Raw genomic sequence first — 22,531 nt, 5'->3', positions numbered from 1 at the left:
GAGGCACCCATGGTCTCCGAAAACTTCCAGCAGGAAGGGTATCATCACTTCTACCTCCAGGTTATTCCAAAGCAAGTCACGCGTCCATGTCTGTCTTCAGAGGGAGCTCAGACCTACCCATGTTCCAGGAAGGACCACCAGAATATTGTGCTGATGAGTGTTACCATCACTCCCCAAAAGGATTGCTCTTTGCCACGTCTCTACCCTCATTTGAAATAATCAGTTTATTTAGTCAGGGACAAAGGAGATCATTCCCTGGAAGTTTAGCAAATGGGGTTTTCTTTTCTGATGGTTTTTCAAAGCCCCAGGAACAATGTTCCTCTCCACTTTGAAGGAAAGAAGTCCACTGTCTAAAGAGCAAATGTGCTACATAATCTAGAGCCAGACCTCAAGTGAAAGACCCCTCAGTGAACTTACTTATTTTTTAAAAATATATATTTTTATTGATTTTAGAGAGGAAGGGAGAGGGAGAGAGAGATAGAAACATCAATGAGAGAGAATCATTGATCAGTTGCCTCCTGCATGCCCCACACTGGGAATCGAGCCTGCAACCTGGGCATGTTCCCTGACTGGGAATTGAACCATGAAAACCTGGTTCATAGCTCAGTGCCCACCCAGGCCAAACTCACTTATTTTATTGGGCTTTTGCTGAGCCTCTCCATGGCCTTTGGTTCAGAGGCCTATGTGACTTGTCATCGTATGAATTGGCGGCATGTCCAGTAAACCAGCTTTGGTAATCCATACAGGAAGCTAAGCCAGCCTCTGGGGAGTAACCCCTCTGAGCTCAGCACTGAGCTGGGAGCTGGGATTTCATGTGGTAAAGTGGTTATGTGGTAAAGTTATGTGGTAAAGTGGTTAATAGACAAAATGATGGCTGCTTGAAAGAAGGAGAAGGAAAGAGAAGTGTTGTGTTAGAACAAGGGAAGGTTAAGCCACCTGAGATCAGTTAGGGGAGGGCCTCTCTTAAGTGAGGACTGGGGGTTGAGAAGTCAGCTAGACCAAGGGAAAAGGAGGGGTATGGAGAGCATGAGAAGCTTGGGGGCCAAGTCGGGAGTCATAACTTTATGTTTAGTTAGAAGCCATTGAAGCAGGGAAGAGAGTTGATCAGATTTGAATTATTTTTATGACTAATACAAAAGATTGTTTAACAACAAAGTTCACTAGTTCATGTCATAGTAAAGCAGGTGCTCTGGAGATCAGAGCCATTGTGTGAGCTGGTCCGAAGACTTCCAACATGATAGTACTATTACCTTGTATTACCTCCATTGCAATATTGTTCTGTTGCCCACTACCTGCCATCTTCACACATTCATCTGTCCCAAGATTCATAAAGGGATCAGAGCTCCCCAGTATTCCTTGGACATGTCTACCATCATTTCACTTCAATGATAGCTTCTTGTCCACAAATTTTTTTCCTCTTGGAAGAATGAGCTTTGCTCATGGTGTCTACTTGGTGAGCTCCAAAATACCTTCCTCAAAACAAATTTCTTGATTTTTTTTGGTTAAGTTATATTTGATTTATTCATTATTGTCTACTTGCTTTTTGGGGTTTAACTTATATCTCCACAACTAATTTCTCTATACAATATTTCCATTTTAAACCTAAAATTATATTTTAAACTGAATAACCACACTTAAGTCTGATCCTGTCTAGTATTTTTCATTCACACAGAAAATTCAACAATGTGAAAAAAATCAAAGTAGAATATTATACTCTAGTCTAACATATATTCAGTCACTGTGGAGAGAGAGAGATTTATCACCAGGACTTTTTTATTTCATTAGGCAATGACTACAACTTGTTGTCAAAATTTAACTTTGTATGTATTAAAGCATTGAGGGCTTCTAATTCAGAATACACTCATCTATTTCGGGTTTTGCTGGTTTTGCTGGTTTAACTTTATGGTTAGTTAGAAGCCATTTGAATCTTTCTTCTTTTGGTAATAGCTTAATTAGATGGCCAAATCTTTACACAACACATTAAAAACTATTAATTTTGTTCCTAAGTGGTTGAAGGCAGGTTAGAGTTTTGAAAAGACAGTGTGGCTACTCTGTGGAGAATGGCCAAGTGGGCAGTGTGGGAGATCAGATGATAGTTAGGGAGATCAGACCAAAGTGTTGAAGGTGGGAATGGGGAAGGGTTGGCAGATATGGGTGCTCTTTGGAGGTAGGATCAACAGAATTTGCCAGTGATTGAGTGTGACATCTGGCAGGAAGGTGACAGTAGTCATTTGCTCAGGACACATTGTCCTGGTGGGTGGGTGCCATTGGGAAATGAGACAGGAAATCAGAAGCTTGATTGGTGAACAGAACAAAGAGCACCACCTTCTTCAGAGGTATTTTAATTTACCCTTTGTTCACTCATTAATTCCCTTCTTGGCGTTAGTTTTGTGGATCTAACCCTGGAGGGTCTGTGTGATCTTTTTCCTCCAAAGTGTCAGATGAAGAGTGTTGCATTTAAAATGTTTGAGTCTACTCCCCATCTCCCATGTCCTAACATATTTCTTTCTGTTGACACGGTGTCAGCTCAGACAGAGGCCTTAATGCAATAGAGCAGATTGCAATGTTCTTTGGTGACTTAATTGACACCCTCGTCCCATTTTTCATGGTCACAGTTATTGGATTTGAAGAAGACTCAAGTCTCTCCATTGGATAAGGAAGCCCTCCCGGTGTCCCTGATTGAATTCAACATTCTAGCCTTGTTATGGAGGACTGGGGAAATACCCGAGTCTCATTAGTCATTTATCATCGAAGCATCTTTTCCACTGGAGGGGTTTCTGGTGATGGCTAAGCTCCTCATGTTGATGTTGATTGTTTTAGCTTTTCTTTCAGTGGAAACATTTCCTGATCTTGCATTCTAGGGCTGCTCCCATTTGGAACCCTTAAAACCTTTCTCCAGACCAATATGGAATGTTTTATTATCAAGTGTGCCTCTGGATAGAGTTTGAAAGCTGTGGACACCTTAACACCAACAACTAGGGTTTGGAATCTTAACCTGGGCTAGTTCTACACTGAATCCAGCCCCTCCTCTTAATTCTTATGAATCCCCCAGCGCTATCTCTACCCCTAAAACAGAACACTTCTAGGAAGCTACAGGAAGGCCAAAGCCAAGGCAGTCACTGTTCAGTAAGGTCTTCCAAGCTCTTAGTCTGGCCTTGATTCCTCATCTGACTTTAGGCCAAAGTGCCTGACCCAGGATCAATCACATAAGCTCCCAAAGTCTTATTTTTCTCACTTGTAATGATAGCACCTAGTACTGGGTTGAGATGAGAAGTAATTAAATTCTTGATTTTAAAAGTTATTCACCCAGTGTCTGGTTCTATGATCCTGATAAATATTAGCTATTATTGTTTGTATAAAAGAGGTCTGTCTTACTAAAATTTGCATTTCTTGACCAGGCCCAGGTGTAGAGGGCCAAATGGGAAGACACCTGGACATTCTTTAGATTGTTGCTGACTGGGCCCGGATAGCGGCAGAGTCATGTCAGTTGCACTCCCGCCCTGGGAGTGCGGAGATGTGTTCTTAGTTCCTGGCTTGTGTTTGTGCTGGAGGAAGGAATGGGTGGAAACTGGGCCTTCCCAGGCTTCTTGTTTTCCTGTGGAAACCTCCTTGTTGGATTGGAGTATAAATAGATGTGCTGCGTTGCTTAGGAGATTAGCAGTCTGTCTCCCCAACAGAGGAGGTCAGCGGCCCACCCACCTCCCAGCTTGAAATCTATCTCTGTGTCTTCTGTCTTTATTTCTAATATTTCTCAATCCCTGGCCACCTCCACTTAGAACCGATTCGTTCATCTCTCTTTCCGTGCTGGACACGGAAAAGGGAGATCCCCGCAGCTTCAGGCCCCCACATTCTGGTGCCCGATGTGGGCCGAAAGAGGCAACAAGAGGTAAGAGGCAAGGGATCGCTCCCAAGAATTGCACGAGCCACAGATTTAAGGAACTGTAAGGTAGAGGGAGGGTATTGTTGTGAAATTGAATTAGCTGGGTGTAAAACATGGGTAATCCTTCTAAATGCTTTAAACTATGCTCATAGCTCAAAGATGTGTTAAGCATAGTCAGATTCTTGATTTCTTTCTTAAGGTTTGTTGATGAAACTTGGGAAAAGGTTAGAAAGCAGTTGCGTGACTAATACTCAGCAGAAAGTGCAGAGAAAATTCCTATTTTAATTGGTGATGGTCTTGATTCAGCACAGGAGAGTTTAAGAATGTTTAACTGGGGTGCAGCCAGGACCTTACAGCCTGGAGTGGAAGGGTGTGAATCTTTAAGAATACCATCTGCACCTCCTCCCCCTCCACATGTAAACTACTTGTAACCAAGTAAAAAAGATTAAAAGAATTTCTTAGCAACTGCCAATAATTCTTTATCTTAAAATCTTTTACTTAAAAATAAAAATAAATAAAAAGTAATAAAATAAAAGACAATAGATAGTAGATAGCAAGTTTACATACGAATAGCCAGAGTTTTGCTCTTGATATTCAAGTTTTGAAAATGATAACATGTATGTAGTTTAGTTTTGCATTGGCATTGTTTGCAATTGTTTTAATTTAGAGTTTTATTCTTAATGTTTAAATTTTAAAAAAGAAAGGGTGAGATGTAGAGGGCCAAATGGGAAGACACTTGGGCATTCTTTAGATTGTTGTTGACTGGGCCCCGGATATTGGCAGAGTCATGTCAGTTGACAGAGATGTGTTCTTAGTTCCTTGGCTTGTGTTTGTCCGGGAGGAAGGCTCCTTGTTTTCCTGTGAAACCCCCTTGTGGATTGGAGTATAAATAGATGTGTTGCGTGGCTCAGGAGGTCATCTGTCTCTCCAGCAGAGGAGGTCTGCGGCCCTCCCAAGCTCCCAGCTTAAAATCTATCTCTGTGTCTTCTCTCTTTATTTCTATTATTTCTCAATCCCTGGCCACCTCCACTTAGAACCGTTTCGTTCATCTCTCTTTTCGTGCGGGACGCGGAAAAGGGAGATCCCCGCAGCTTCAGACCCCCGCACCTAGGAATGTACGTTGTGATAGTTTGTGGTTTACATAGATATTTTATTTTACTATTTTATTTTATTTTATTTTATTTTTATTTTTTATGTGCCCCAGGCATGAAACAGCTCTGGCCATTGACATAGGCATCAAGCTAGGATGAATTAAGGACTGTACATCTGCTTTGCCCCTGATTGATTGAAGAGCACCACCACCAATCAGGTGTCTCATTGCCCATGGCTATGGGGTTACACAGATATTTTAAAGCAAACAAACACGTGGGCTCCAACTCACTGACTTTTTATATTAATCAAAGTCCCCACTCTGGGACTGATTTACTGATTCTTAGAGGGTGTAGATCAGGTTAATTGCTAATCAGTCTTCTGGACAGAGGCCCACACTCCCTAAACAATGCATAATAAAACTGACATTCTGAGCTCTGTAAACAAAGGCATCACCCTGATCTGATAACAATTTGAATCAAGACTAATCTTTACCCTGGCCCAGGTCCACTGTTGATTTCCTCAGATTCACAGTAGCTCTCATTGGTGAAACACTTACTATAAGGCAGGCAGCGTGTTAGGCAAAGACATACTATCTAATCCTTGAGGCCCAGTGAAGTGAGTTCTATTTTTATTTATTCCCTTTTTTTTTGGATGAGGAAATTGAGGTGCAGAGAGGTTATGTCACACAAATAGAGCAGGTATCAGAGCCCAAGTCTGCTTGGCTTAAAATCTGTTCTGAAGTACTATTAGGTCAAGCTGATGTCAGGTTTCAGAAATATTCCTTTAAGAGAAAATATTTAATGGAGCGTCAATAATGTATAAGGTGATGCTTGAGGTCCACTAATAAGGAACCTGGATTATTTTAGCAAGTTCCACTTGCTCTCCCTTCTTCCTCCTTCATTCCCTACTACTTTATTCTCAGCATAGAAGCTAGAGTGATACTAGTCATATAAATCAAATTATATACTTACATATATATATATTAGAAGCTCAGTGCACAATTCATGCACAGATGGGGTCTGGCCAGCCCCATCCCCTGGCTGAACTCCTGGTTGAGGGGACAATTTGCATATTAGGTTTATATGATACACTGAGTGGCCAGATTATGAAGATCTCTGAATGAATAATAATCTGGCCACTCAGCGTGTATCCTATATAATAAAAGACTAATATGCAAATTGTCCTCTCAACCTGGAGTTCGACCAGCCAATCTCCCAGGTCCCCTCCCCCTGGCCAGGCTGGCCGGACCCTACTCATGCACAAATTCATGCACCAGGCCTCTATACATTCAGAGATCATAATAATCTGGCCACTCAGTGAATAGCACGTAGCAGGTGTCTTTACACTTATCTACATGGCCCCCACTTCATTACTCTCTGATCTTCCACTTCTTTCCTCTTCACTCTGCTCCCTCTACTTCCTATTACCTACTGGCTTCCTCATTTCTTTTTTTTTTTTTCTTTTCTTTTTTAATATATTTTATTGATTTTTTACAGAGAGGAAGAGAGAGGGATAGAGAGTTAGAAACATCGATGAGAGAGAATCTTCGACCAGCTGCCTCTTGCACACCCCCCTACTGGGGATGTGCCCGCAACCAAGGTACATGCCCTGTGACCGGAATCGAACCTGGGACCTTTCAGTCCACAGGCCGAAGCTCTATCTACTGAGCCAAACCGTCCCGGATGCAGTGTTTCCTCCTCAGGGCTTTGTGACTTGCTGTTCTCTCTGCCTGGGACATTCTTTCCCTAAGATATCTGCTTGGCTCACCCCTCGCCTCCTTCAGAGCTTTACCTACAATGAATCTTTCAGGATCACCTTTTTTGTTTGTTTGTTTGGGATTGCAACACGCTCAACACTTTCTATTTCCCTTTCCTGCTTTAATTGTTTTTTTCAGCTCTTATCTTCAGCTAACACTATTCTGCTTATCTAAGTTCCAAGAGGGCCAAGATTTATTTATTTTTTTCTAAATATATTTTATTGATTTTTTTAAAGAGAGGAAGGGAGTGAGATAGAGAGCTAGAAATGTCGATGAGAGAGAAACATCGACCAGCTGCCTCCTGCACACCCCCTACTGGGGATGTACCCGCAACCCAGGTACATGCCCTTGACCGGAATCGAACCCGGGACCCTTCAGTCCGCAGACCGACTCTCTACCACTGAGCCAAACCGGTTTTGGCCACAAAGTGTTTATTTATTATAACTATGCACAAAGAAGAGTGCTTAGGGTTGGGAGTGCCACAAAAATAAATCGACATGTGTAATATTCTTGGAGTGTTCCCCACAGTATGACACAAGCCGTGCACACGGCCCCTCCTTTTTATTACCATGAAGTGCCCGGGTGATATGAGACTAAAAGACAGAGCGAGACCTGACACTGGCAGCTGTTCTGGAAGGAATGGTCTCAGGCATGGGAGTGGTCTACAGCTGGAATGTGAGGTGTGGGTGGGGATGGGAGAGCACTCCAGGTGGGGATGCCCGTGAGGCAGGAGCACTCAATGTAAGGAATGAGTCACTTGGTTTAGCAATTTTCATTAGCTTCTGAGTTTTCTGTTTGTGAAGTGCAGCGTCTCACTGGAGGGGTGCTGAATGCTTACCTAGGGTCCTCACAATGTAGAAATTCAAGGCGGGAGATTTGATGGGCTGCAGGAGTAGGCTGATCCTTTTTGACCTTTCTCACCCATTTTGAGGACTTGACTTGGACCTAGTTATTTACCTGTCTCTAAGACATGGCCCACATTGTTCACATCATGCTTGAGTGTGCTTGCCATAGGATGGCATGGGCACAGTGCATTCGGTTGGCCTTTTAGTGGGATGGAGAAAGACTCTAGAATAGTCCGAGGGGTCAGTCCCCTTTTTCTGCAGTCTCTTTTCTTGATCTCTCATTTACTACAAAGTAAAAATTATTTATATAGGCTGCCACTAGCAGATGTGGTCCAGACTTTGATTCACGCAGAGAAGCAAGCTTAGAGGTTACCAAGTCCTGTGTTTTGAGAACTAGTTGCTTATCAGAGACATCTGGGAGCTTTTAGAATCCACTCCAGGCCTCCTTAGTCAGCATCTCCAGAGAACACGCCCAGTAATACACACTTGACATATATGAAGAAGTTGTCTGTGACCTGGAGGAGGAAGGGATGAGTGGAATTTAGCTCCATCAGCCTCTCTGGGTCACTTGAATCTGTTCTTCCAAGGCAGCCATTTGTGATAACAGCTCAGGCCCCATCCCTTCAACTGCCATTTCTGTGACGTGACTCCTGCCCTGGTGCCCCAAACCTCCTCACCCTGGCTCTCCTCCAATTCCTCAGGAGATGTTCACTGAATGCCTTTCTTATCTCCTTTCCTTTTTCAAATCCCTCTTTTATTTTGGTTACCTTTTCCTTACCCCTACTCCCACCTCCAAATGGTTACTCAGCCACTTCATAACCCTTCTGAGGGTTTGGACACAGCTTGAGCCAAGATTTATCTTTGTATTGCACACCCCTGTTTATTTTCTGGTTTAAAAATGTGTACAAAATGAAAAAAAAAATGTGTACAAAATGATGCAGGATTTTAAATGGTGTATATAACTTAGCGAAAAGAACCAAATAATGTTCCACCGCCATTTGTATGTCAAGTACCAATCATTCTTTTACCATTAATTGTAAAGAAAGAATTCTTCAACCGTCTACCAAGCAGTGGTTTATTATCTTAGGATGGTTTTTTGAATGAATGGTACTTAAAAATGATGAAATATCTTTCCGTTTAAGATATTTTACATTTTATTAAAGTATGCCAGCTTCTCCTCACTCTGCAATGACTCTCCCTTTTGCACAGAAAGAGTCGGGCTCCTCTAGACTCATGTCACCTTCCGCACAAATGGTCCTGTCGTCTGTGAACCTGATGAAATGCCTGGCGTGGGTGGCTGGAAAGTATACAAGTTGCTCTTACAATTTGTTCCATAATTTAAGACCCTATGCATTTATTTAAATTGCTTGGCAGTAGATGTTTGCTGTTTTTTTTTTGTGTGTGTTTTTTTAAGCAGCTCAACAAATAAACGGGAAGTCTGCTCAAGTACTTATACACGTTGACTACTAGTATTGACATGGAATTTAAAGGTGAGATTGAGCCAATTTATAAATATAACAATTGATCAAGAGGCTCTCTGTCTGAGATGAACCAATCAATGAAGGCACGAGTTAGAAAAAGAATTTAGCTCCATGGTCCCTTTGGACTGCCTTTGCTTCCACACCTAGGGCAGGTGCTGTTTATAGCTGTTCTTATATAACCTGTGTGACCATCTCATCTCCAGTCCTCAGTCGATTTCAAGGGAAAACGAAGCACCTATGCAATTATGTGGGTTCCTCTCATTCTTAATTCAAATATTCTAGGAAATAGGTTGCGTGATAGTTTTAGGCTTAAACATTGTATCTGGGAGAGAGCTTCCATTTACTTGCTCAATAGAAAAAAATTTACATGTATGTATGTGGGTTGGATATCATGCTATTACTAACAAAAAAAACCATTGAAACCTGTAAAGAATTTTTTGTGAGCTTATTTGAGCCTAACTGTCGACATAAGCCGGGAAGCAGAACCTCAATGGATTGAGTTAATGCTCCGGAGAACGGCGGGTTACATTTCTATATTTATACATTGCAATCAAAGGAAAGGGACGTAGGTGAGTTACATGAAATCCATTGGTGATAGATTAGGGAGGTGGGACAGTGCAAAGCGGGGAAACCTCTGGGATAGGACAAAAGGTTAAATGATGGACATGAGCTTCTTTCACAGAGATGGATACAGGATACTCCAACGTAATTAACAGTTGACAATTAACTTGATAACAATAACAATGAGGAGGCCATTTGTTGTGCCCTGAGGAGTCCAGGTAAAAAGGAAGTTACAGATATGTTATCTCAGATGCTGGAAGGCAGATGGGTTCAGTAAAAGATCAGAGTTGATCTTTGTCAGGTGAAATATCTGGGACATGACTACCTACTATAACCTGTTAGATATTTAATTTTCAAACCATCTTTTGTGGTTATCTTAGGTCTCTGGGTTTGCAAGACTGCCACGCAGGCCTTCCCTGAGCTTGTCAGGTTAGCATGTGGCTCTTTTCTTTCACACTATGTAGGGGGTAACAAAAGGAAATGAAACACTGTCCCTGACCTCAGGGAGCTTTTCGTGTGCTGGTGGAGACAGCAGAAGTCTCAATGGGCTTTAATGTGTTCGTGACTATGAAATTTAATGTGCGAATGGCCACAGATCTGTGGGAGGTCAGAGGACAGGAACTCCAGGTGTGATCACTGTCACATCGTGGGCAGTGGTCGGCCTGCCTGGCCTTCACCCCACCTCCAGATGCACACTGGCTATGGAGGGGAGAAGGCCTGAGGCCCGTCAGCCTGCTCTTCGTCTGGGCTGAAGGACCCATCTCAGTGAGGGGGGCAATGGGGTTCCCCGGGCCTGTGTCATAGGGACTGAAGCTGTGGTCCTAGGAGACTCGCTCTTTCTAAGCAAGAGCACCCCCAGGGCCTTCAGAAGGGAGTGCTCACAATATGCAGTTGTTCTGCCCTCAGGGCCCCTTGGAACAGCTAGAGGCTGCCAAGGATTTATGGTCATTGGGGGGCGAAGGGGGACGGGTCACGGACACTTGGGCAATCATAAATCTTCAGTCCTGCCTTTCTAACAAGGAGTTCACTAGCCAGGTCAGAGAGCCATTGGAACTCAAAACAAATCATTCTGTCAGTCACTCCACAGGTAATTATGGAGTATCCACCGGGGTGAGGCACTGTATGCTCTCCATTTATGCAAAGTGGGAGGAGGGTTACATTTCTATATTTATACATTGCAATCAAAGTGGGAGGAGCAAGGCATCAGGTTATTGAACTTAATTTCTGTTCCCAGGCCTCTCTTCGTTTTAATTGCAAGGTTGTTTTGAGCATGCCATTTTCAATCTAACATGTTTTCTGCTCAGGAGAAAATTCAATAGAACTTTGGGGAAAGATTTGACCATACAGCACCTCTTTCTGAGAATAAAAACATAGAACAGTGTAAGGCAGTGATTTGTGTGTGCCACAAGTGTTTTTAAAACATTCAAAATACCTATTAAGGCAGAGCACTGACCTCTTTTCCCTTAGATTGTCGAAGAAAAAAAGAAGAAGAAAAAAAAAGGCAACAGCCAACACAACAATAGCCATCCAGTGTGAATGAATCCAATTTATACCCAATTTTTGGTCAGATTGGCAAAAAATAGAAATATTGTTTGTTGTGCCACAGAATTTTAGTAGTGTATATGTGCCATGAGATGGAAAAGGTTGGAAAATCACTTGTGTAAGGAATTTCCCCCCCTTGTTATTGGCCCTCAGTTTTTTGTGTTTTTTTTTTCCTTTGAAAAATATATGCGTAGTGCAGTTGGATCATTTGTTGAAATTAAAGATAAGGCCTGGCATCCCCATTCCCTTCCATCTGTTGTCACTTGTCATCTAAGACGACGTCTGTTCCAGGAACAGAAGTCACAGATGTCGGTGAGATACCAGCACGCTGCTTTCCACTGGAAGCTTACCTTGATGGCTGAGTCAGAATAGCTCAACCGTGGCCTTGGGAGTTATTGGAGTTGGGTTATACGCTGCTTGTCTGGATCTAAGCTACCAAGCTGTTATTTTAAAGGTGAAACTTGTCACAATCAGGGTGACATTTGTGGAAGACATGAGGGTTGCCGGGGCTGAGGAAGGAAGGCAGGGATGCTCTTTCCTGCCCTCCCTGCCCTTCACACAAGCCTAGCCTCACCCCACCCCTGACGAAGGCTTGAACGTCTGCTACTTGCTTCACCCATGTGGTTTCCAGACATGTGACCTTGGGCAATGGCTCAAATCTCAGTCCTCCAAGGCCCGCAGAGGGCTACAAGGATTATCAGCCGTGCGTGCCTTCCTTAGGCCTTGGAGAGGTTCCTGATGGGGAGTGTTTTTGAGGGGGAAGAGAAAGCTAGGAGGGGAGCCCAGTGTAAGAGGCACTGTCACGTCCCTCGGGGAGGCGCCCTGACTTTCTAGTTCCTGCTGTTTGCCTAGGCCAGTGGTCGGCAAACTCCTTAGTCAACAGAGCCAAGTATCAACAGTACAACGATTGAAATTTCTTCTGAGAGCCAAATTTTTTAAACTTAAACTTCTTCGAATGCCACTTCTTCAAAATGGACTTGCCCAGGCCGTAGTATTTTGTGGAAGAGCCACACTCAAGGGGCCAAAGAGCCGCATGTGACTTCAGAGCCGCAGTTTGCCGACCATGGAGTTAGATAGTTGCCCCCTGTTTTACATGCATGGGGCAAGGGTTGGAGGATGAGCTCTCTTGCCCAGCTCACACTGGTAGTGAGGGGATGAGATGGAAGTTAAACCTGGGCCGGGCTCTCTCTGAATTCCGTGCACTGAGCCACTCACCCCCAGGGTCTCACCTGTGCTGAGAGGCAGGCCAGCGGGGCCTGGGAGGATTTGTTCCCTGGGTTCCTGTTCTGTGCCCTGTTGACCCAGACCCTCCCCTTCCCCAGGTCCTTTTATTTCAGAAAAGAGTGGCCTCATGACCCTCTGAGACCATTATGTATGGTGGGACACATAACCCTATTGCATTTCTACCCAACTATGAGTCCTTTTTTAAAATCCTTGTCTGGAGAGGACGATGATCTCTCCAGAAATATTCATTTGTTCAATAAGTCGCTGTATGTTGGTTTTAAGAAGAGCAGAGATGGGGGGAGGAAAAGGAGCGCCCTTCATGGAGGGTGGGGAAGGGAAATGGGCTTCAGACTTGGGAAAGCACCTCCTCAGCTTGGCTCCATTTCACCCCACTGCTCCCTCTCCCCCCCAGTGTTTGTTTGAAATCTTCTCACCACAACTCACTGCAGTTCAAGCCCTGCGGTTTACCTGTGTTTGGAATGTTTGTTCTCGCCTTCAAGCACTGAGTTTTACCATGTCTGAAATGTTTGTTCTCGACTTCCTTCAAGTACTGAGTTTTACTAGTGTTTGGGGATGTTTGTTCTCGCCTCCAAGCCCTGAGGAGCGAAGTGCCTCTCGGCAGCCTGCTCCTTCCTCCCTTCGCCCGGCCCTGCAGCTGGCCGGCTGCCCTCCCCGCGTTTCCCTCCCTTGCTCTGGAGCCCTCAGTGGCTCTGGTCTTACAGGATGAGGGCAAACAGTCAGGCTGAAGGATTTTGTTTGTCTCTCACATTATTTTTTAATATTGCGAGAGACAAACAATATTGAGCACATCTCAAAAAGGTTGCGAGAGGCAGGAATGGCGTGTTCGTTCTGCTGTCTTTTCTTGGGATTCATTTTCAACAGTTTGCCACACTCCCCAAGGCTCCTTAAAAAGCCCTATCTGCCTCAGCTCTCAGCTCTGTTTCCTGGGTGGCCTCTTTTAATATCTGCTATCTGATTCAAGAACAGGGGCCTCTCTGCACTCTGTAGTTAGAACACACCTGTATTCTTGCCTCCTCTGTACCATTTTGCCTCTCGTGGATGCTCCCCCTCCCCCTCTAAACCTGTCCAAATCCTGCTGCCCCACAAGCCGGCTGACATGCTGTCCCCTCTGGGACACCTCCCAGCCCGGCCGGGCCCAGTGGAAGTGTCCCTCTCCTTCATTGCCAGGGCACTGGGGCGGTCTCTCTCTTTTGGTGCCATTGTACATTGTTTTGTCCTGAGTTTAGATGGCATGCCCCTCTAAGGCAGACCCTCACAGCGTCAGACACATGGTGCCTCGTACACAGTGGCTTCCTGGTAGGAACGATGCACCAAATAATCAGGTGCTGTGTTCTGTGGGTCCCCACAGGAGGGCCTGTGACTGATGATTTACCACAGCGACTCTGAAGAGATCGTTTGATCGGTTTTTAATGTGGGGAAATCCCCACACCCAAACGAACTCTGGTACGCCCAAGTGGCCATGAGGATGGCATGTCACTCGTTTAGAGATTACCTGATTTATCACTACGGTTACACTCAGTGATACCGCTTTATACAGAAGGCAGAGGCACAGAAAACTTCAGTAGAATGTAGACTGTTTCCACACTCCTCATTAAAAATATCAAATGCCAATAGACACAGGGTTCTATACCTGATACTAGATCAGCTTTTGCTTCCCAGGCCTCACCCACCTCTGTGGCCTGTGCTTTCATGTCCTTCTCATCGGGGCCTTGGTTTGGCATCATGGACGGTGGGAACACCCCTGGGTTCAGGCTCCTCCTACCGTCTCGTGGATGAGGGTGGGTAGCTGCATAGGTTGGTAGCCAATGCCAATGCCGATGCCTCATTGTTATTGTAACGACTCAGGGACTAGTTTGCATCAGCTTTCCCACTGGGATAGCCACACCCAGGGTTTCCCAGCCACCTGCCTAGGGTAATGGCGGTGGCCTTGTGATGCATTTTCTTTACTGAACAGGGAGGGAGGATCTCTGAACAGGGAGGGAGCTTTGCTTCCCACCTCTAGTCCAGGGTGGGTGGGCTCCAGCGCAGTGCTGTCCAGAGGAATGAGAGCCTCTATGGGGACCGTCCAGGGCAGTAGTCACTCACCACTGGTGGTAATTGAGCACTGAAATGTGGCTCATGTGACTGAGAATTGAATTCTCTGTCGATTTCATTTCAGTGAATTTAAATTTAAACACTACAGAGAAGCATGGATCAGACCATCAAACCCCAGAGGGAAGGTAGGGGAGGGTGGGGGTAAGGGGGAGAGATCAATCAAAGGACTTATATGTGTGCATATAAGCCTAACCAATGGACACAGACACCAGGGGGGTGAGGGCATGAGTGGGGGGTGGGGGGGGCAATGGAAGGATAAGGACACATATGTAATACCTTACTCAACAGAGAAGGAAAAACACACAAAACACGGCCTGGATCTTGAGGACTGGGGAAAATGGGTCATGTGGGGCCTGAGGCAAAGCTGGGTGGAGGACACCCAATTGCCCGGGCCTCCTACCTGTGCGACCTTGATCTTGGGACACAAGTAAAAGCCCTTTTGACCAAATTAGGCGAGTCATCAAAGCTGAAAAACAGCTGCAGGAAAACCCTTCTGGGCTGCTCTGGGCAAGCTTTATTTACTTCTTATTTTCTTTAAGAAGAGCAGACACAGAGGCCCCTGTACCTGTGACTCCTGGAGCAAGTCCTACACGGTCTTTCTCTGCTTGATTTCATGAACCGTCACATAAATATAACCTGCTGCTCCAACCAAATATAAGTGCTACACCCAAATGACAGGTTTGGGGAGGGGAGGAGAAATAGACTGAGATAGGCTGGGGCAGGGAGGCCCCGAGGCTGATCTGTGCTCACTGTGCCTTCCCAGCAGCACTCCGAGTCCAGGGACTGCCAGTGGTGTTGTCATTGAGGGGATGACAGGTGTCCCCCACAGGTTTCTTAGTCTCTTCTCGCCCATCCTTGTGGGTGGGGGCTTGGAGTGCAGGTGTTCTCCTAATGGGAAGGTGCAATGCAAAATGACAGCGTTTCTCAGATGTGCTTTGACATCAGCATTCTCAGAGGGATGGGGGACGAGCAGGTAACAGAGGAAATGAGAGGCAGCAGAGAGCTATTTGGATTGGAAGTACGGGTTCCAAATCAGTGAGGCCTTTCACACATCCCAGCGGACTTCCTTGCCCTCCTCTCCGGATTGGATGTCTTGAGTTTTGGGAATGTTAAACTCCGGTCCTTCTGGCTGAAATGATAGCCAGGATTTACTTGTGAAGGTTTTAGAGGGGGTTTGACTCCAGAGCCCCTTTTCCCTGTTTCTCTGACCCCACCCTTGTGGGGTCAGCCCCACTCCTTCCGGTTCCATGAGGACGCTGGGTTCCAAGGTTCAGGCGCAGAGCTTCCCCGGCCCTCCGTCAGATGGGAGGGAGAGCGGAGGGATGCATCCTGTCCGTTGGAAGAGCTTCTACTCCCAGACTCCCCCGTCCTCTCTTGAGTCATAACTGGGGCTGGGCTCAGGCGAGGCTCATCCAAGTGCCCCGCCTCAGAAACCTGTAATAAAATCAGGTTTGCCTCAGACCCAGAATCATAAAAGTTATTCAACCCCCTGGAAAGAATCAAAGATCCGGTCGGTAGTCACCGAGAGAAGGATAGTGGTTGGCTAGGAAACCACAACTCTCACTTCTCTTTCTATAATTTACCAATCCTTATTGTGTACTTATCATTGCAGTTTTTGGCTCGAGAGCAGAAAGTCATTTTTGAAAATTTACCTTTCACTGCTTTGTGACCCTTAACCTTCCTTTGTTCCCCCTCCTCCCTCCCTCCCTCTTTTTTTCTCCCTACTTTTTCTTTTTTTCCCTTCCCCCATTTTTTCTCTCTCCCATTTCCCTGTCCTTCCCCTCCTTTCCCTCCTTTTCCTCTTAGACTCTTCTTCCCCCTTTATTTCAACTGGTGAACTAGTCATTTATTTAACTCAACTAAGTTGGTTTAGCACGGTGTAGTTTCTCACTAAATGGAATGCCTTTCTCATTTGTCCTCCAGGAAGAAGAAATGCCAGATGTAGAGATTGACATCGATGATCTTCTCGATGCAGACAGTGAAGAAGAGAGAGCTTTAAAGTTACGGGTAAGCAGCTTTCAAACTCCAGAACCTTCTGGTCGTCGCTGCTTGGGTCCCTGAGCTTGCAGAGGGGAGAGCGGTGGGATGCTAGATAATCACCCTCACGAAGCTCATCTCTGATTCTCTGACGGTAAAGCAGTTCTGGACAACAGTCAGTTCTTGAAGCACCTATGATGTGAGTTTTGCCAGCCTCCTCTTCTTAGGAGGGAGAGCTGGCTCTGCCTCCTGAGACCCATTCGCCAGAGAAGGAAGAGATGCTCCACAACTGTATGAAAGGGGCTGAGCTAGACCTGGGTGCCTAAACCCAGGACTCCGGTCTTGCAGTTGTGGATTATGCCATTCATGACATTCATTTCTGCATACGATTATGTACAACATAATTCCGTTTAATGAAGTTTCTTTTATTAGACTATGCTCACCGGATAGCATCCTGGTACATGCTGAGATGTCTCATGTTTCCTTGGTCCACAGTAATACAATATTTATTTCCCTTCCCAGAGGAGGTCAAATCCATCACTTAAATACCTGTATTTGGGAGTTTCTAAAACCAGTCAACTTTTGACCTGCCAATGTTTTTAATGTACACAGATAATTACTGTTAATGGCAGTTAGTTATTACCAGTGGCAAAGGACCGCTAAAGGCAACTAAAGGGCACATTTTAATATAATAATATGTTAATCATTACTAACATCCCTTGAGTGGTGAACAGCCTCCGTTTAATGATTATTTCTTTTTGGTAAATTTAAGCAGGAGATGCAAGTTAAAAAAAAAAGTGAAGCAGGCATCAGATTTATACAGCATGGGATGGCATCAGGTTCTCTTAACACTGAGAACTTGAACTTTGGCTCCCTGGTGAGGGCACTGAAGCCTGCAGAGCCCTGACAAGCTGGTTTGTGGCCGAATCACAGCCAGGCCCCTGATTCTCCAGTGCGATTATCCAGTGAGACTGTCACCGCCTTTCATAGGCTGTCTCAATTTAACTTTACCCTGTTTATTGTTATCCAAGTTGGCAGCCCAGACGAAACATGTGTTGTATGCCTGTGTGTGCATGTGTTCTGGAAAATGTAAGGCATTCCTGCATATAAAGGATACAACTCTTTAATATTTAAAAAAAAATATATGTTTATATTGATTTTTAGAGAGAGGAAGGGAGATATAGAACCATCGATGAGAGAGAAACATTATCGATTGGCTGCCTCCTGCACACCCCCTACTGGGGATCAAGCCTGCAATCCTGGCTTGTGCTCTGACCAAGAATCAAACGCATGACCTCTTGGTTCCTGGGTCAAAGCTCAACTGAACCACACCGGCCCCGCACAGCTCTTTATATCTCTAGGTGGTCAGTGGGCATTGAAATAAAGTGTGATTCTAGATAGTCGATATGAAATGTTGATTCTCCATGTTTAGAATAATACTATAAAGAAGAAATGATTTTTAATTTCACCTTTAAAATACTGATTTTTAAAATAATAAAACTTACCTTCTGTGTATTTCATTCTAGGAAGCTCTCGTAGACTGCTACAAACCAACAGAGGTAAACAAATCATGTTTCCTAAATGCTATGTTTAAATTGGTTTTTATTAAATCAAGTTGCCTATTTTTAAAGCCAACCACAATAAGTGGGTTTGATTAAGTATATACTAAGTAGCAATTATTCCCCATAATTACTTGTAAGCCTGAATATGCCTAGTTAAAGAAGACTTAAAATGAATTGATTTTCATGTGTTGCTTGCTTTTATATAAAAGCCAAACTTCAAGTGTAATTGTGAGAGGTTTGGAATCATTTTAGTAGGGGTTTTAGGCTGTAACTGGAGAATACATTCTATTGGTGTCTAGGTGTGTATTCTTAAAAAGCTTACAGCTAATCCTGTCGTTAAAAATTGAACAGCTGCCTTTCTTGGAAGGAGCAATTTTATGACTTGTTTGGATACTTACCAAATGAATAAGTACTACTGTACTTATGGGTATTAGTTTGGTTAGACCAAATCATTTAATGTATACACAAAAGACCAAAAGAACAATGTAGGAATTGGGGGTTTGATCACTTAAGAAAATATTGGTAAAAGAAGTACTTTCACTGTATCTCTGTGCTAAATCAGAGAAATAGGAAGATTTATCAGATGCTTTGAGTCCATTTGATGGTAGGATTTCTGCTTTTTGAAGTGACGTAATTACAAAGTGAGGGGAAAGCATGCTTTTATAAGAATGTGTAAGATTTAAATGACTGGGGTGTTTTATGATCATTTGGTTGGGGTGTTTTATGATTATTCTTATAATTTCCAGTTCTTTATATTGATTTTATCTTGCAGTCACAGAGATTTTTAACTTTAGTTATTAAAAATATTTAAAAAAATATATATATATTTTATTGATTTTTTTTAGAGAGGAAGGGAGAGGGAGAGTTAGAAATATCGATGAGAGAAATACAGATCAGTTGCCTCCTGTACACCCCCCTGGGGCTGTGCCCGCAACCAAGGTACATGCTCTTGACTGGAATCTAACCTGGGACCCTTGAGTCCACAGGCCAATGCTCTATCCACTGAGCCAAACTGGGCTAAAAATATTTTTTAATCAATATAATACATAGTCATAATTTCAAAAGTCAGATATAAGATTAGGTTTCTAAAGAAAAAAAAATAGCAGTGTGTTATTAAATCAATTTGTCACCGCCCGAGATTTGAACATCCATTTCTTTTTTTTTTTTCTGAAGAGGCATTAAAATAGAGCTGATTGAAATGTAGAAAACGGTTGTCTTTATTAATGCAAGAAGAAAAGGAGTATTTTTGTTTGGTTATTACTTGGATTTGGAGAATCCGTAGTTAACAGCGTAGTGGACATTGTAGCAATCAGGGGTGGGGGTACTAGGAGGAGCTTGCTTTTTCTATTTCTCACTCTAACTTTGCATGATTTTCATATCTTAAGATCACATAGGAGCACCCCCATTGTATTGGGGTGTGGACAGAAAATACATTTAATATGGGCTTGAGGGCACCTGTCTTAGCACCTGTTAAGGTGGTTGCCAGTCCAATCAACGGGTTTTTAAATATCTCGTCTTTTAGCTGAAGGTGGCTGTGCAGTTGTTGGGTAAACAACAGATTTGTCTTTTTTTTTTTTTTTTTTTTTTTTTTTTTTTTTTTTTTTTTTTTGCATCAAGTATGTCTTCTGTTTCATTTCCATAAAACGAAGGTTGTGGTATTTCCCATCGCTTGGGCAATCAAAACTTGTAAGTGGATATGGTCAGGGGCTTTTGCAGATGACTAAGTCTAAGAGTAAGTGGTAGAAGCATCTCTGGGCCTCAGTAACCTGCCGAGTCATGGAAATGTCACGGCCACATGAGGTGCAGGAAAGGAGTGTCTGGCTGTGGTTGTAAATAGAAGTAGACCAGTGCCTTCGGGGAGCAGGCCTGCTTTGGGGAGCAGGCCCCCCCCAGTGCACTATGGGGAGAATTTTAATCCACTCATCTGCTGATGGACACTTAGCTATGGTGAATTGTCCTGCTATGAACATAGGGGTGCATATATCCTTTCTGATTGATTAAATATGTTCTCCAATACGGTGAGCTTTCTTGTTGTTTTGTTGATGGTTTCTTTTGCTGTGCAAAAGCTTTTTATTTTGATGTAGTCCATTTATTTATTTTCTCTTTAGCTTCCATTGCCTTAGGAACGGTATCAGTGAAGAAATTGCTTTGGCATATGTCTGAGATTTCTCTGCCTGTGGATTCCTCTAGTATTTTTATGGTTTCCCATGTTAGGTTTAAGTCCTGTATCCATTTTGAGTTAATTTTTGTGTATGGTGTAAGTTGGTGGTCTAGTTTCTTTCTTCTTTTTATGTATCTGTCCAATTTTCCCAACACCATTTGTTGAAGAGACTGTCTTGATCCATTTTATGTTCAACCCTTTCTGTGTAGGCAGCAGGAAGGCAGAATCCCCAGCTTTTGCCTTGGTCTCACTTTTCTGACTCGCCTTGGTGGTGGCCATTGTCAACTCATACTGTTCACATCATTCTTACCTATGTAGCATTTTAACCTGTTGTTTGAAATATTCTTGAGTTTATGGAATATGCTCAGTCCCTGTTCACTGAGCCGATTGCAGGGGAGAGAAACTATAAACTGAATATTTACAACACAGAGAGGTTACGTGGGTGACCGGAGGAGATGCGGCTTGGCATTTTGCCATATTTTCTTTATTCATCTGCTCAACAAATGTTTTTCCAACATCTATGTGTCTATAGCTAATCTAGGGACTCAGATAAAGCAGTGAATCTGTATGTTCATTTTAAAAACAATCTCTTATAAGGCCACAGTGCACTGTGGGGAAAATTTAAATGCTGAAAGAATATTAAAGAAGGAATAACAGGACAGAAATTCCAGGGTGTCAGCTTATCCCATGGTTCTCTAAGTTAGGAACCAAATTGCTTACTAGAATATGATTTAATGGGAATCTGTACTTGCTAGAGAAACTGAGGAAGGGGGCATTCTCTCCACTTGGACAGGTGTGAGTGTCTATATTCAGGGGAACCTTTCCATGTGGCTTCTCATGGGGTTTCCTAAAAAAAAAAAAAAAAAAAAAGACTGCAGTTTGGGGCTGAGTGAGGAATAGAGCTTGAATACTAGATTAAGTGGAAATACAACCTTTGAAAGCTGCCACCTTCAGAACAATGCTTCTGAATAGTGAGAGAACTGGGAGCTTCCAAAGAAAGACTGTGATCAGATGAAAAGAACATTCTAGTGGTTGTAGCCATCGGCCATAAAAGCCTTATGTTTTACTGTAATTAGGCAGGTAAGTAATAAAAGAGTGGTACTTATTAACCAGAAACATGAGTAACCTTACCTAGTAGCAAAAAAAAAAAAATAAAAATAAATAAAAAAAAAAATTGGTCCCAGTACGTCAGTTGGTCACACACTTACAATAGGGCTCTTTACACACCAGGTCTCCTGGGCCCAGGAAAAAGAGCCAGGCCTGCTGGAGCTGGCGTTTGGATCCACATTTGAGTTGACATACTGTACTCTATCTACTTCTCACCTCCTTTCTCTGAATTCTTACTGGGTGAGCACACGCTCCACTCTGGAATATTTATTTATAAACCTGATTAAGATGATCTTCATTGAGGAAAATCAAGCCAGAAACAGTACTAGTAGGTGAGCTTGCCAAAAACACGGAGTCACGGAGCAAAGCTTTGCATTTACTTCCTGGTCTTCATCCCACATCCTCTGCCAAGTTAGGGAACCATCTACAACACCATTCTCGCTTCTGACACCAATGGCAAGTGCAAGACCATACTCATGTTTGCTATTTTGCTAGAAGGACCCACCAAACTCACTGAAAGTTGTCACGCTCACAGTCATGGCTCATCACAGTCTAAGGCTACAGATGAAAGCCAGCCAAGGGAAGAGATGCTTGGGACAGAGTCCAGGGAAGTTCTAAATGCAGAGCCTCCAGCCATCTTCTCCCACGGGAGTCACAGACAGTATTGACTCTCAGCTACGATGTGTGGCAGTGTGGAGAGTATTGCCATCCAGGGAAGCTCTTCTGAGCCAAATATTTTTTATTGGGACTTGGTCACATAGTCATGGTTGACTGCCCACAGTGACCTCAAGTTACCAGCCCCTCTGGACATTGAGCTGATACCATGTGACCCAAAGCCCCCACCCTATGTCACATTGTTAGACTGTCTTTCATGTCCCAAGGCCCCAGGTGAACAAAGACACTCACATCAGGCAGAACATTCCAAGGGCTTAGAGCTTGCCTCCTAGGAGCTGAGGGCAAAGGCCAGACATCTTTTTGGGCTTTAATACACACTCTTAGAAGCAGTTTGACCATGAGAATAGCGATAACGATGGTGATAACAATAATTGTGATGTAACATAAGGAAAGTAAAAAGAGATGGCCTTGATAGAAAGAGCCACACGTATTTTGCTTTTGGGTACTTTTCTTCCAGCAATTAATGATTGTTTTGTTGTTGCTTTTTTAAAGTGAGATGGAGGCCGAAATCGGCTTGGCTCAGTGGTAGAGCATCGGTCTGCGGACTTAGGGG

The 22,531-nt window shown here is 43.7% G+C and overlaps 1 protein-coding gene and 2 pseudogenes across 1 annotated transcript in view; 1 reads left to right on the top strand and 2 right to left on the bottom strand.

The window, feature by feature from the left end:
• PPP1R14C (protein phosphatase 1 regulatory inhibitor subunit 14C) overlaps positions 1–22,531 on the top strand; it is a 62,810-nt gene that overhangs the window by 27,259 nt on the left and 13,020 nt on the right. Inside the window, exons 2-3 of the mRNA XM_036414203.2 lie at positions 16,420–16,503; positions 18,000–18,032. Of these exons, the coding sequence (XP_036270096.1) occupies positions 16,420–16,503; positions 18,000–18,032 (117 nt within the window). The remainder of the gene's footprint in view (positions 1–16,419; positions 16,504–17,999; positions 18,033–22,531) is intronic.
• On the bottom strand, positions 630–14,126 carry LOC118706171 (annotated as a pseudogene).
• Positions 5,072–5,217, bottom strand: LOC118706252 (annotated as a pseudogene).

The sequence above is a fragment of the Pipistrellus kuhlii genome, unplaced genomic scaffold (assembly GCF_014108245.1).
Source record: "Pipistrellus kuhlii isolate mPipKuh1 unplaced genomic scaffold, mPipKuh1.p scaffold_m20_p_5, whole genome shotgun sequence".
Classification (NCBI taxonomy): Eukaryota; Metazoa; Chordata; class Mammalia; order Chiroptera; family Vespertilionidae; genus Pipistrellus; species Pipistrellus kuhlii.
This window is presented reverse-complemented; position numbering and strand designations above follow the sequence as displayed.